Raw genomic sequence first — 16,373 nt, 5'->3', positions numbered from 1 at the left:
TAATTAAAAATAACATATGAAAACCCTAGTTTTTAGCTGACAAGAGGAGAATTGATGGTATTAAAATAAGATAGTAATAAAACCTTTCCTGAAATGTGATGCACGTGTTTGTGATGGAGAATATTCAGTATCACTTTGGTTTTGACTTTCAGCTTGTACATGCAGTGGCCATGCAAATACTTGTCATATGCACACAGGAAAATGTTTCTGCACAACTAAAGGAATAAAAGGTGATCAATGCCAATTGTAAGTAAAAATGACTTTTTAGAACTTTTGTGGGTTGAATTCTTGCTGTAGAACTAATTGTTACAGGTTTTCCTTTTGAAGTTTAGTGTTGTGTTAATTAAGTAACCAGTAGGATTGTAAGGTGTGTTTACTTGCATTTTATTAATTTTCATAAAAAATAAAGCTTTTAAAATGACAATTTTGTGGAGGCTTCAAAACAGAGCCTATAAAATGTATTTGTCTTTTGGTATCTCTGAGAAAAAGAAACATTCTTATTTTTTCTGGAAGAATATCTTAAATATCAAGTCTACATTGTTATCTTTGTAATTTTCCTCTACATCTTGTTAAACAGCTCAAGTCCAGTGTTTCTAAGCCTTTCTTCCTTTTGAATCTTTTATTATTAATTCTGATCATTATATTAATTTAGGCCTTTCAAGTGGTTTCTTATTCTTTTCTTCTTTTTCTTTGTTATTTCATTAGACATGAACCTACTCTTGTTGTTACTCTGCTCTCAGTAGCTTTATGAGTGGTTTTTGTCTTTTAATAATTTAGTTGTTCTCAAGATTTATTCTCCCCCCTCCAAAATAAGTAACTTTGAAAAGTAGTTTCCTGTTATTTAAATGTTTTACTTATATACTTCATGTATTAAAATTGTTTTTATAGTTTTGAATTGTATATATGCAAACGTGTGTTTGTGTTAGATATAATATGCTTTATTTAGCATAAACTCTAAATTCCAACTTAATAATTGTATAATTATTTTAAAAATTAATAAAGGATTCTCCAAAATTATGTATAAAATTTTTTATCCAAAGAAGTCTGTTAGCCATGGAAAATGATCTGTTTGTTTCTTCTGAGAACATTTGTAAGAATACAGTTTATAATACATATACCATACAAAGTATATATTGATTCTTAAGTTATCAGTAAGGCTTCCCCTCAACAGTAGGCTCTTAGTAGTTAAGTTCTGAGGGAGTCAACCTTTATACATGGATTTTTGAATGTTCAGGGGGTTGGTGCCCCTAACCCTTGCATATTTTAATGATCAATTATACAAGGACAAACCACAAGAAACACAAACACGTGGAGTATAAACAACATACTACCAAACAACCAATGAGTCAACAAAATATTCAAAGAGGAAATCAGAAAACACCTGCAGACAAATGAAAATGGAAATACAATGATCCAAAAATCTATGAGTTATAGCAAAAACAGCTCTAAGAGGAAAGATTATAGTGATACAAGCCTATCTCAGAAGGCAAAAAAACTCAAATAAACAGTCTAACCTTAGTCCTATAAGAAGTAGAAAAAGAAGAACAAACAAAACCTATAGTTGGTAGAAGTAAATAAACAATACAGATCAGAGCATAAAAAAATAAAATAGAGACTAAAATAAATAGTAGAAAATATCAATGAAACTAAAAGCTGGTTCTTTGAGAAGATAAACCAAACTGGTAAACTTGTAGCCAGAATCAGCAAGAAAAAAAAGGGAGAGGGCCAGTATAAATAAAGTCAGAAACGAAAGAAGAAAAGTTTACAACTCACACCAAGAAAAAAAAAATCAAAGGATCATAAGATATGACTGTGAACAATTTTATGCTAGTATAACGGACAACTTAGAAGAAATGGATAAATTCCTAGAAATGTACAGTCTCCCAAGAGTGGATCTGAAAGAAGTAGAAAATATGAAAAGACTTGCTACTAGTAATGAAATTGAATCAGTAATCAAAAAACTTTCAACAACCAAAAGTCCAGGACCAGAGCTATACAGGTGTATTCTATAAAACATTTAAAGAAGAGTTAACCCTTATCCTTCTTAAACTGTTCCAGAAAATTGAAGAGGAATGAACTCTTCCAAACTCTTTTCTACAAAGCCAGCATCATCCTGATAACAAAATCAGACACACACACACACACACAAAATTAATCACTATTCAGATTGTATTTTTAATGTGAAATAGTTTCTAAATTATCAGTGATTTCAATTTTTATTCTATTTTGAACCAATAATTATTTTTAGGTTGCTTTCTTAATTTCAAAGATTTTAAATTGTTATTTTTTAAAAAACTCTTCATTGACTTGTTTTGTAAATCTAGTTTTTTTTAGACTTTATTTTTTAAAGCAGTTTTAGATTCACAGCAATGTCAGAATTATCAGAAGATACAGAAATTTCCCATATACCCCTTACTCCATAGATGCATAGCTTCTCCCATTATCTATTTCCCTTACCAGAGTGATGTGTTTGTTACAATTTATGAACCTTAATTTAACATATCATTTTCATCAGAAGTCCAGAGTTTACATTAGGGTTGACTCTTGGTGTTGTGCATTCTGTGGGTTTTGACAAATGTGTGATGGCATGTATTCATTACTATAGTATCACATGCTTTAACTGCCCTGGAAATCTTTGGTGCTTCTCTTGTTTATCCTCCCGTCTCCCCTAACTCCTGGCAACTACTGATTTGTACTGTTGCTGTAGTTTTGCTTTTTCCAAAATGTCAGATAATTGGAATCATACACTATATAGCCTTCTCAGAATTTCTCCTTTCACTTCATGATATACATTTAAGTTTCCTCCATGTCTTTTCATGGCTTGATTGTTTATTTCTTTTTAGAGCTGAATAACATTCCATCATGTAGATGTACCACAGTTTATTTATCCATTTACCTCCTGGAGGACATCTTGGTTACTTCCAAATTTTAGCAATTATGAATAAAACTGCTATCAACAACCATATGTAGGCTTTTATGTGCACATAGTTTTCAGTTTCTTTGGGTCAATACCAAAGAGTGCAATTGCTGGATCGTATGGTAACAGTATGTTTAATTTTGTAAGAAACTGCCAAAATATCTTTGAAAGTGGCTGTACCATTTTTCATTTCCACCAGCAATGACTGAGAGTTCCTGTTGCTCCACATTTCACATACTTGTCAGCATTTCGTGTTGTCACTGTCCTGGACTTTGGCCATTCCAATAAGTGTATAGTGGTATTTCATTGTTGTTTTAATTTGAATTTCCCTGATGACATGCAGTGTGCAGTATCTTTTCATTTTCTTATTTTCTGTCTTCTTTGGTGAGGACAGTTAGGATCTTTGGCCCATTTTTAAATTGGGATATTTGTTTTCTTGCTGTTGAATTTTAACAGTTCTTTATATATTTTGGATAACAGTTTTATCAGATGTGTTTTTTGCAAATATTTTCTCTTCATCTATTGCTCTATTCTTTTATGTCTAGTTTCTTTCACTTAATATAATGTGTTGATATTCATTCAAGTTCTCACATCCATATAGCTATAATTTGATGCTTTTCAATGCTGTAGAGTATTTCATTGTATGATTATACCACACTTCTTTTAATTGCTCTCTTATTTTCCAATTTGATAATTGTAGTCTTTTTTTTTTTTTTTTGCCATTGCAATTAATGTGCTTATGAGTATCCTTCTGTATGTCTCCTGGTTCACAAGTGCATACATTTTTGATAGGTATGTTTTGGGTATCCATATTTTCAATTTTAGAGAATTAACTTTTTATAAAATTGTTATATAAAATAATATTCCTTTCCAGGCTGTACACTCTACACTTTTGACAATACTTGGTGTTATAAGACATTTTAAATTTAAAGATTCTGATGGATGTATAATTGATACGTTGCAACTTGAATTTGCATTTTCTTAAGAACTAAAGTGATTCTTTAGTTCTTAAAGGTTTAATGTTTAATCTTTAAAGAGTTTTATATATTTAATCATCAGTTGAACTCCTCTTTCATGAAACAGTGCTCTTCTAAGTTTCCTGTGATTTCTTCTACTGTGGTCTCTTTTTCTTAATCATTTGTAATAATGCTTTATACATTCTGATGCATCTTTTATTGATGTTATGTGTGGTAAATGGCACTTTGTAGTTTGGGTTTTCACACTGTTGCGTATGTCTTTGATGAAGAGAAGTTATTAATTTTAACATACTCCAATACATGAGTCTTTTCCATATGGTTAGTGCCTTGGGGGGGGCAGTTCTTTTAAAAACTTCCTTGTCGTCTCCTGTATTAAGTAATATCACCAATATCACCAGGTGATTTTAGATTTTTCTTTGTGGAAGAGTTTTAATTATTTCTTTAAAATAAGATACAAGCTACTGAATTTCTTTAAAAGTAATAAATTATTCAAATTTTTATTTTCTTCTTATGTCTTTTATTCTTTGGCTTTAAATTTTTTTTTCCTTTTTGTCTTACCAGTTACTTTGATGTGCTTAGTTATTGTTGTTACTTTTAAATTTATCATGTTGGGTGTTTCAGAAAGTTCAGCCAGTACCTGTCAAATGTTGCTTTTCCTCCAATCTCCCTGTCTTCTGCTTTAAGACTCCAGTAACACCATAACTTTTATGTCTTTTTCATATTTTTCACTCTCTCCTGACCTATTTTTTAAATTTACTCTTCTTTATTCCAGTGTGTCTAATTTGCTATTAACCTCATCCATTCAGTTTTTAATTTGGTTATTGCATTTTCATTTGATGGTTTTTATATTTTTCATTTTTTCATACTAAATTCTTATTCTTAATCTGTTATAGTTTCTAATTTGCCTTTTGTAGGTTTACAAAATTTGGGCAAGTTTTTAATCTTGTCCATTATCTCCTCCAATATAATAGTTATTTTAAAGCCTGTGGCTTTTCCTAGATAATATCTAAATTCCTTGGCTCTGTTTCCATCATCCTTTATTTCTGCTGGTATCTTTATCTTGCTTCCTTATCTATTTCCATGACTGGTTATTTTTTATTTTGTACTGAAACCATATTTTCAAAATATATCTATAGATAATTTGATACAGTGAATTAAATCTGAAGAGAATTTAATTCTGCTATGTGCCTGAGGGCATAGTACCTTAATCACTTTTAGGGATGAAGGTGTTCAAAGCAGATCTGCAGTCTCTGGAAGGCCTTTTTATGCCCTTGCTCCTAAGGTTACACTCTGATACTTAGCTCACCAACCTTTGGTGGGCCTAGACTCCATTGGTTTTTCCTGTGCTGTTCCCATTCATAATTGAGGATAAGAGGATCCCGCAAATGATTGGCCATCCTGGGATTCCATCCTTCTTGCATCCTGGCCTGGTAATTTTTCACTCTTTTTGCTCTCCAATGCTTTTAAGCATTAAAAAATGAAATCTACTGTTTTTAGTAGTCTTCAATTACCTCATTAGTTCTACTTATTATTATTGGGCTCTGAAATACATAAGTAGCCTTATAATTTTAGAACCCGCACCTCCTATGCTATCAGGATTTACCATACCTTCATGTCTGAATTTTATTTTATTTTTTTATGACACATTGTCTTTGAAGTGTGGTATCAATATTGATACTATGATACTACTTAATGTCATACTTTAGTTTGTATTATGTGATATGATTTTTATGGGTTTCTTTAGAGGAGAACAAAGCAAAAGCAAGTGTGTTTTATCCTGTGTATAATTTTCGTAATTTCTCATAAAGACACAAATTTATTTATCAGATTCTCAGCCATTTCAGATTATCTATTATGTTTCAAGTTTTTGGAGCAAGTAGATATCCTCCTTTTCTAGCTTCTGAGTGGAAACATTATATCTCATGATAAGATATATATATATATTTAATATTTAAATCAATAGGGACAAAATGAAATGCTATATTTTAGCACATAGAAGTTATTTTATGTTTTGTTTTTTCAAGAGTGATGTTTATAATGTAATGTGGTCATTTACATAAATGGTAACCATTATTTAGGTGACATGTAATGACAATATTTACTCTTTCAAAGTCTCTAATGAATATTTCAGCCTAAATCTGCTTTCTAAAAAGGTCTGACTGTTTGCTTAGTGGGAGTAGAGGATGATTATCTCTTTGCTTAGACACAGAAACACTTTGAAGTTATGTTTTAGACTTCTGAAGGCTTTTAATGTTTGTATCTAATCTTTATACAGAAATATTCTGAATTTTAAAAATATTACTCTGCTTACATATCAGAAATACTAATATAATTTGTATAATGTAACAAATACTAGTTTAAAGAATTATTTTTTATATCTGTTCTTTTCCCTTCATATTCTCTTTACCTCTTATAAACTGAGTTGAACTTGATCAAATACTTTAACTTTTTGAATTATTTATTACACAAATTAGGTTAGTACATGTCCATATCTCAAATAAATATATCAAAATATTTTATAATTAAAATTTACGTACAACAGAAATATGGTGGACAGACCCTAAGATGAGAAGCCATGATGTCTGCTTCTGATATTTACACACTATCATATAATCCCCTCTCCTTGAACGTGGTCATGATCTGTGACTTGCTTCTAAACCAGAAAATTAAGCAAAGGTGATAAGATATCACTTATATGATTTTGTTACATTATATAGTAAAGGTGGTGATATGTCACTTGCATGAATGTGCTTTAAGTCTGTGTCTTGCTTGAAGACTTGCTCTAGAGACTTTCTCCTTTGCTGGCCTTGAAGAAGTGAAACTGAAGGCATCCTCTAAGAGCTGAGGGCAGCCTCAGCCAACAGCAAGTAAAACACCAAGGCCCTCAGTTCCATAGCTGCAAGGAAATCAATCCTGCCAACGCCCTGAGGGAGCTTAGAAGCATATACACCCCTAGTCAAGCGTCTGATGAGAACCTAACCCCAGCTGACACCTTGATTGGAGCCATGCAGTGAACCCCAGCTCCAGCTAATATCTTGATTACATCCCACTGAGTCTCTGAATAAGAGAAACCAGCTATGCTATGTTCAGACCCCTGACCCACAAAAACTGTGAGGTGATAAATATATATTGATTAAACCACTAAGTTTGTGGTAATTTAGCAATAGGTAACTAATACAAGTATATCCAACTGCTCTTTTATTTTGTTTATTGAATTATGTATTTGTGGACTAAATATTTACATAATACACACTTACGTGCTTTCAGAGTTTCCCAGCCATGAAGGGAATCTCTTCTTTGAGAGAAGATATACTTTTTGGAATTGGTATAATGATTTCAACAATGCAAATTAAAACTCTTCTAAAAATAGACTATCTAGAAAGAAATTTTACTTTTGTGTTATTAAACATGGTGTATTACAGAATAAAACATAGTTTAAAACATTTTTATTAATCTGATTATTTTACATTCATGTGTGAAAAATTGCTTTAAGAAAAAATTTAGAATTTGCTTTGTTTATATTGCTCTCTTTTTGTTGAAAATAGTTGTTTGTGAGGTCCTCCATTCTGATTTTTTAACTTGCATTTATTTATGAGGTCTGTATTGAAATTGATAGATGATAATCTTGCTTCTAGATCACATTATATAGGTTACATGAAAATCTATAATGACTGATGAACGTTTCAATATATCAGCTGATTATATTTATAACAGATTAGCACAAATGATTTTACCAACTAATCTTGGCATGTAAGAGATGAAATGGGAATATCATTGGTTTGTGTAGCACAGCATTGAATATAGTGATACATTTACACATACATTTTATACATTTATAAATTTATACATAACTACATTTATCTGAGATTTTAGTCAATTCATCCCTTGTAAGGAAAATATTTTCCCATGTGTGGTGACTGCTATTAGAATGCATTTAGTAGTCTGTTGTTAGAGGTATGACAAATAGATCCAAATTCTTTTTCCTTTTTTTTTTTGAGTGAATTAGACATGAGAGAAATTTATCTGATAGGACATGACATATCTATGACATGAAAAAATTGATTATTCTTGCCTGATCTCAATCTTTACTATGATGATTACTAACTCACATGCTCCCTCTGCATTTACCTATCGGTCCTCAGAACCATTTATTTATCTATTTACTGTTGATATGAACTCATGGATTCCTGTTTTCCCCTATGGTTCATAATTCACTGCTCTACCTAATCATTTGGCATTTGGTCAGTGGGAGCTACTTTAAGCTGGTTCTTTGTGTTTTTATGACATGTACCTGTTATTTTGGAAACACGTCTTCACTTTTGATATAAGGTGTTATACGCTCATCTTGTACCTGTCCTGCCTCATAATCAGCTTTTTTTCTTTTTTGTAGAGTTTTTTTTTTTTTTATTGTAAGGGAGAATCATATTAGAGACCAGTATCTTGGTGCCACTTAAATGTTCTTTGTTACTGAGGTGTCTTTCCTTAGTGCCCTTTTCAGTGAACAGAGCTAGAGAATAATTAAAATAAATAGACATAAGTACATATATATGAAGTATATACATACATTTAAATTTGTACATATGCATGCATATACACATACATTACAAAGCATTACTTCCTACTCAGACTTCTGATTTCAGCCCATCCCCACAAGGTTCTTTTGGGCCTTCTCCAGTTCAGTGTTTCTGTGTCTCTTCTTCCTCAGTGTAAACACTGGTTTCCAATGACATTAACACATTCCTTATTTGTTCAATTCTATAATGCATTTAAAATATTTTCAGAATTGCTTTGTCTGTATTACTTTAATAAACAAACGTACTCAAAAGATTTCAAAGTTTGATTTCACTTTTTTTTTCTCTATCTCATCTTACCCAAGATTGAGAGAATATATAGTCAAAAATTGCATTCATAAGTTACTTGAAACTGTCTCTTCCTCCCTCCTTCCCTCCTTCCTTCCTCCTTTCCTCTCTCTTCCTCTCCCTTCCTTCTTCCTTTCCTCCCCACCTGTCTTATCCTCCCCTCCTCCCCATTTCCTTTCTCTTTGGCATGGCTGTATAATATTTATTTGAAATTCATTAAGTTTGTTTCCTTCACTTTACTTTGTGTTTTAAGTTTTTTTTTTTCCATTCCCATTCTTAGTGGTTTAATATAGTTTTTTGAGAATATGTTAAACAGTAACATTCTTTCAAAAGACAAAAGTATTAAAAAATACACAGAGAAGGATTACTCCTGATTTCCACCTTTCTCCTCCAGTAGGTAATCAAACTTCTTTGTTTTCTGGTTTATCTTTCCTGTGTTTCTTTTTGTAAAGGTAAAACCATTTAAATGACTTTATGTGTCTTTATACACACATACACACACATACACATACATTCATTCTTTTCCTTCTTACACAAAGGGTGACATAATGTAGACACACATCTATATCAAGTCATAAAGATCTTTATCATCTTTTTGTTTGGTTTTGTTTACAGGTGCATAGTACTGCATTGTACATTTACCCTAGTCATCAAAATACTGCTTTTATCATATACTAGATTTTTAGTTAATGATAGTTAAGCCCGTTTCTGGAATTTCTCTTCTGTACCGTTGGTCTTTTTATTGATGTACTAATATCACACTATTTTAATTATATAGACTTTGAGTATATTTTGATGTCTTTTAAGTTTAGCTCCCCTCAAAGCTCTTCCTTTTCATTGTTTTTTCCCTAGCTATTCTTGTATGTTTATATGTGCATTTGAACATTAAGATCAACTTTTCTTTTTCCTTTAAAGCTCATTAAAATTTTAATTAGATCAAATTAAGCATTATCTTTGAAATTAACAGCCTGCCTGGTAATACTGAGATGTCTTTCAATTTATTTATACCTACTTTTGTGTTTTTTAGGCTTAATTTTATGCCTAAAATTCCATTATGTTTCCTTTGCAATTATTTGTTTCCTTAGTTGTTTGTAACCACTGATGATTCTTTAAATGATACCTGAAATTAAAATACCAAAAAATTGTTGTTTAAACTCAACTCATAATTATATATTTTGAAAATATTTCTATACATCCAAAATTCTCCCCATAATTATTGATTAATATAAAATATTTTAGAAACTGTTTGTTTCTAATATGCTTTTTTGAGTTTGAAAATGTAAAAGAGCATATTATTTTTATATTGGATACCTTCAAGGACTCTGTAAAGCCTTTGAGTTTAATCCTTAATAAGGTGGTGTTAATTCCTTATTTCTGTTAAAATTCTGATCTTGAGTCATGAAAGCCAGCAAAAGTTACTTCTAAAACAAGGACATATAATTTCATCTTTCTGAGAAAATATGTGCTTTGGAGAAAATAAAATTTTAAGTATCCTTTGTAAAAATTATATTATGTTGAAGATAAACATATTACAGTAATTTCTAGTCCAATATGATATTATATAATTTGAATAAACTAAATAACATTAACAAAAATAAAAACTGTATAACTTCCACATTGGAAAATAGGTTTGTATCTGGAGCTCTTAAAATCAGTTCATAGATAATTAAAAAGTACTTGAAGTCCCTTGTACTTTGTCAAAGTTAGTCATCTTACATTGCTGTGGGAACTTGAAAGTCATCTCTTTAGGCACTAAGATATGCAGGGAATATAATGCATAACAATGCAAGGAATATTATGTTGTGTGTTTTCTTATTCTAAAAGTAGTGTTGAGATACTCCTTTGCAACAAGTTAAGTTTACTTTTTGTGACAGAAAAAGGAATGATAACAGTATTGTCAGTCCTTTAGTGCTATGTATATACTTGGTACAAAGTGATAGGATTTAAATTTAAGGAGGTGACTCTAAAGAAAGGAACAATAGTATAGAAATGGTTTAAGTTCTCAAGTGATCAACCCAGCAATAATGAGTATGATCGTTTTCTTAAGGTAGAAAACTACTATATACCACACGTTTAAAAAGTGGCTTTTGGAGAAGTCACAGAAAACCTAGGCCCCAAATTTCCTTCGTTTCATAGAGAGTAAGTTGGCGGTATAAACGGCTATCGTATTTCTACTTTAATTTTGTAGTTAGTATAGAAAAAGATTTACTCTTCAACTCTTTTTTTTTTTTTGCATGGATACAAAAAACTAGTAAGTGCATGGCTGAAAAATACATTCAGACTGTAACTTGATTACTTTATTACTCTCAACTTCATTAATTAAAATATATATTTATTAAAAATCATTCCTCAGTTCTAATTAACTCAGCTAAAACTAAAGACATTTTTGGAAGAAATTCCTCACCTTTTAAAATTCTACATATAATTTAAATATTGTCACTTTATTCCATTACCCTGGTGTATATATTTTATAATTATTAAATTTGGAGGGCATTCCAAGAAGTAGCACTATGCAAAACCAAGCTATATCCCTGTTAGGCACTAATTTGTCATTTTAATTGAATTCTGGAAGTAGGGATTGAAAAATATGAACTTCAGAGATTTTGAAAATACTTACTATTTTCTCCACTCCTATAGTTAACCATACTTTTGAAGAATTTAATATAACTTGGAATTTATGAGTTTGAATTCACGTATCTTCTTTCATTTTGTTATAATCTGCTTACATGAATGCAGAGTTTGAGCTCCTGAATTTAGGTTTGGATGATTTAAAGGAAATTGATCTCCATTATGCAATTGAGGAGATCTTTTTAAAATACAGATCCATTGATGCAGAAACTGGGGAAAGACACAGTAATTTTAAAGATTACCAGAAGTAAGAAAATTATGTGGATTTATGAATTCCCACAATTTTCTTCCCTTACCTAAATTGTCTTTGTATCCTCAGCCAGGCTTGAAAATTCTTCCTCATGTTACTAAGAAAGAGGACATACCCTAAAATTTATAACTTTATCCCATCTGCCTTGCAGCATTCCGTATATTCCTCTCATATGTTTGCTGTTTTTCACTTATTTCTTCTCTCATGCTCATAAACATTAACTGCAAAGATTTATTTTTAAAACTTTAATTAATAGTATAGTTTTTAAGATGTTTTAATGTAGAGTTTAATTACATTTTTGCTTAAAGAAAAATTTAAAACTTTTGAATATTGTTGTTTAACAGTAAATGAACTTTTTGTATTTCTATAGATGTGACTCTGAAAATCGCTATGTTGGTAATCCACTTAGAGGAACATGTTATTGTAAGTACTTACATATTTTTATTTTAAATAATTGGTTTGTATTATTAGTTTCAGGTGATTTTGCAGGTAATAAAATTCATTTTGTATAACTGATGTTGTCATTAGTATGTTACCATTTGTCTTTTTTAAATCTTGGAACTCCATATATGTTACTAAGAAAGGCAATGCCTTTTGCTATATTCTCTAATTGCAGTTGGTGCATTTTTTTCTATCCTAAGAATAAAACAGCAATAGATCTTATTCAGAGCATGCGACAAAATATTGAACTTGAGTGAACTCGGCTGGATTTTAATATAGTCTTTTTCATTATGATGAAGTTTTGAACAAACAGAGTTTTGTGATAGATTTTTCTAGGTGGTAATTTTAGTTATTAGTAAAAAGCTGCACTGATTTTATACTGAAAGATTCTTTTATTGGATAATGATCATATGGCAGATGTATGTTTAACTTTTCAGAAACAACCAAACTATTTCTCAAATGGTTGTACTAGTTTACATATCCACCAGCAGTTTATGAGTTTTACTTCTTCCAAATCTCTTCTTATGGTTAGTCTTTTAACTTTTAGCCATTCTAGTTAGTGTGTAATGGTATCTAATTCTCATTTTATTTGCATTTCCCTAATAACTAATGATGTGAAGTATTTTTCATGTAATTATTTGCCATGTGTATAAGAGAAATTTTTTAATTTAGATGGAGTTTGATTTATCAATTTTTTTTTTTGAGTAATCTTAGCCTAAACTACGGTTACAAAGATTTTCCCCTATGTTATCTTCCAGAAGTTTTATATTTTTAGGTTTTCCATTTAATTATATAGTCCATTTTGAGGATTAACTCCATTTGTGTATATTTCAAGGGATGGACCAATGTTATTTTCATATGGATATTCAAATGTTTGAGCACCATTTCTTTAAAGATTATCCTTAAACCAATGAATTGCCTTTGTACCTCTCAAAAACATATAGTTATTCAAATATGTGTATAAAACTATGTAAGACTATTTCTGGATTCTATTCTGTTCTATTACTTTATCTGTGCATTTTTGTGTCAACGTAACACGATTACTGTAGCTTTATAAGAAGTCTTGAAATGATGTAGTATTTACTCTCCAATTTTGTTCTTCCTTTTCAGAGTTGTTTTGGCATTTCCTATGTGTTTACATATGAATTTTAGAATCTGCTTGTTAAGTTTCCAAAGACACATGCTAGGATTTGGTTGAGAGTGTATTTAGTTTATAGATCAATTTTAAGAAAATTAGTAACTATACTGAGACTTTTGACCCAAGAACATAGTGTATCTTTTTTTCTTAAGTATTCTTTAATTTATTCTCAGCAATATTTGGTAGTTTTTGCTGTGCAGATCTTTTGCAGTCAGATTTACTCCAACAAGTTTTATATTTTTGATGCTATTGTAAATAGTATCTTTAAATATTTCATTTCTGATTGTGTTTGTTATGTGCAACTACACTTGATTTTTATATTGATTTTGTATCCTTCAGTTTTACTAAACTCACTCTTTAGTTCTAGTACCTTTTTGTTTTTGTAGATTCCATCATACATACATCAATAATGTGTTCTGCAAATAATGGAATTCGATTACTTCCTTTTCTCTCTGAATGCCTTTTTTCCTCCCATATTGCATTGATACCTCTGGTATCATGTGAAAATGTGTGTGGTGGACATGCAAATATTTTTGTCTTGTTCCTGATCTTAGAGGGAAAGCTTCAGTCTTTTGCCATTAAGTATGATGTAGGTTTTTCCTAGATGTCTTTATCAGGTTGAGGAAATTCCCTTCTATTCCTACTTAGTTGAGTGTTTTTATCAAGAGTGGATATTTGCTTATGTCATACACTTTTTCTACATCCATTGAGATGATCATAAGATGTTTCTATTTTACTTAATATAGTAATTTTAGTTTCGAAAATTAATGGATAGTATAACACTATATGGCTGTACCACATTTTTTTGGGTCCATTCAGCGGTTGATGGATATTGGGATTACCTCTAGGCTGTGGCTATTATCAAAAATGCTGATATGAATATTTAGATGGTCTTTGTGTACACATGTATTTTTATTTTTCTTGGGTTGATTTCTAGGAGTAGAATTGCTAGGTCATGTGATCTGATTGTGTTTAAGAAACTGCCAGATGATTTTATAGCATGGCTGTACCATTTTACATCCTTACTAGCAATTTATAAAGGTCTGTTTTTCCACATTCTCATCAAGACATTATCTGTCTTCTTGATTATAGCCATTCTAGAGTATGTGTAGTAGTATCTTGTGGTTTTAATGTGCATTTATCTTATGACTAGTAGTGTTGAGTTCAATTTCATGTGTTTGTGTCTTGAACATGTTTTGTTAGGTATGTAAAATACGAATCTCCTAATACTTTGTTGCTATTTCAAGTAGTATCTTCTAAAATTGCATTCTATATTTTATATATGTTCAATATGTAAGAATAAAATTCGTTTTAGTGCACTGGTCTGGTGTTCATCAACTTCAGTGAACTCTGCTGTCAATTCTAGTTGTTTATGGAGGATTGATTTTTAAATGCAGTGAATTATACTACAGGCAAATAAGGGCTGTCTTACTCCTCACTTTCCAGTCCCCTTGTTTTTTATCCCCTGATTGGGACGACAGGGGTCTCTCTTTCAGTGCTAAAAATATGATAGTAGTGGACATTACCAACAAGTAGCATTTGCTATAACTTATGGAATAGGCCCTGTATCAAGTTAAGAAAATTCCTGTCTCTATTGATGTGCTACAAGATTTCATCATGAATGACTTTTTTTTTTTTTTTTAACCTTGTTAAATGTGAAACTGCATTTACAGATTTTAATTAATTAAACATCTTTTCATTCTGGGGTAAACCAAACATAGTCATGGCATATTACTTTTGGGGTTACTGCTAAATAATATTTGTTTATATTTTATGTAGGATTATTTTCAGTATAAATGAATGCAGAGCATATTTGTATTTTTTAAGTAAAATGACCTAGACGGTAATGTTTAGCTTTTCTTTTCTAACTTCATATTGTGTAATTATGGTAATAGTTTTTAAAAAATGAATTTGACAAGATTGCTGTTTTATTATTATTTTTAAACTTTTTTTTTTAAAAGAATAGTTTAAAAAAATTAAGGGAACTTTAAAGATTAGCTAAATTCAACTAAGATCTCTGAGTCTGCTGCTTTTTTATTGGTAGTTTTTTTCCCATCTTTTTAAAAATCCATATTATAGCGTGAGCTTTTGGGTTTATTCATCCTTTTCTAGTTCATCAGTGTTAGGTTTTCTCTTTTAGTAATTTCTTCCTCTTATGTACTTTTTAACTGGTGTTTTTTTGCCTACATTTGGTCATTTGGTATAAGTTTTCTTATAAGCATTATTTTCTGCATAGTTTACGTTTCAATTTTTATCTTGTTTTTGTATATTATATAAGAATTTTCTTAATTTCAATTAAGTAAATCTTATTAAAACCATCTTTTATTTTCTAATTTTATTGAGAATGTGGCATAAAAAAAATCCCAAATCTAATTAAGATGTTTTTGTAGCCTTTGGGACACTTGACAGTGTTTGGAGACATTTCTGTGTATCACAGCTATGCACAGGTTACGGGTCCCATGGGCATATAGTGGGTGAAGGCCAGGAGTGCTGCTAAAAGCCCTTCCGTGCACAGACAGCTCCTTAGGGTGAGAATTACCTGGCCCCAAATTGCAGTAGTGTTGGGGTTGAGAAGCCCTGATTTAGAGGTTTAATCTGGTTCCCGTATGGTTTTGGAGGAAACACTATTTCACATGTGGGTTTGTGTTCTTCACGTAGGAGAAGCACGTGATGCTTGCTAGTCTTTATATTCTTAGCAGACACTGATGTTTGGTGTTTAGATTGTAATTGATTAGATGTTACAGACTGATTTTTTTTAGCCCCTTCTTTATTTCCTGTTTGGAATCCTTATGAAAAAACGAATTTCTTCTCACCAGATATTTGCTTACTCGTTGCTGTAGTCATGTACGAAAGGCATGATAGATGCTATGATCCTTTTTTTTTTTTAATTTACTAGTTTTCAAAATAAAGAACTGTTTGCTCAATATCTCCCAAAGGTGAAAGCTAGATTCGTTGTTTTTGCATCATGTGGTCATATACATATTTAATATGTTTTGATCTACTTGCAGTTACTATTCTTACTGACGCTTAAATTGTCTATTTTCTATGACTTTAAAATTATCCTTATTGTCTATATTTTCCACATTCATTTTGTTTTTCTTCTCTCAAACATCTTGTATATTATGGGGACATATTTTTATCTGATTTTTTAAAATTAGAAATT

At 30.7% G+C, this 16,373-nt stretch overlaps 1 protein-coding gene across 4 annotated transcripts in view; it reads left to right on the top strand.

Annotated features, from left to right (window-relative positions):
* ATRNL1 (attractin like 1) overlaps positions 1-16,373 on the top strand; it is a 631,157-nt gene that overhangs the window by 194,676 nt on the left and 420,108 nt on the right. For all 4 annotated transcript variants that reach the window (XM_074373561.1, XM_010969913.3, XM_074373562.1 and 1 more), the window contains exons 20-21: positions 153-246; positions 12,002-12,054. In XM_074373561.1, the coding sequence (XP_074229662.1) occupies positions 153-246; positions 12,002-12,054 (147 nt within the window). The remainder of the gene's footprint in view (positions 1-152; positions 247-12,001; positions 12,055-16,373) is intronic.

The sequence above is a fragment of the Camelus bactrianus genome, chromosome 11 (genome assembly GCF_048773025.1).
Source record: "Camelus bactrianus isolate YW-2024 breed Bactrian camel chromosome 11, ASM4877302v1, whole genome shotgun sequence".
Lineage (NCBI taxonomy): Eukaryota > Metazoa > Chordata > Mammalia > Artiodactyla > Camelidae > Camelus > Camelus bactrianus.
Note: the sequence above shows the minus strand (reverse complement) of the source record. Positions and strands in the feature narration are given on the sequence as shown.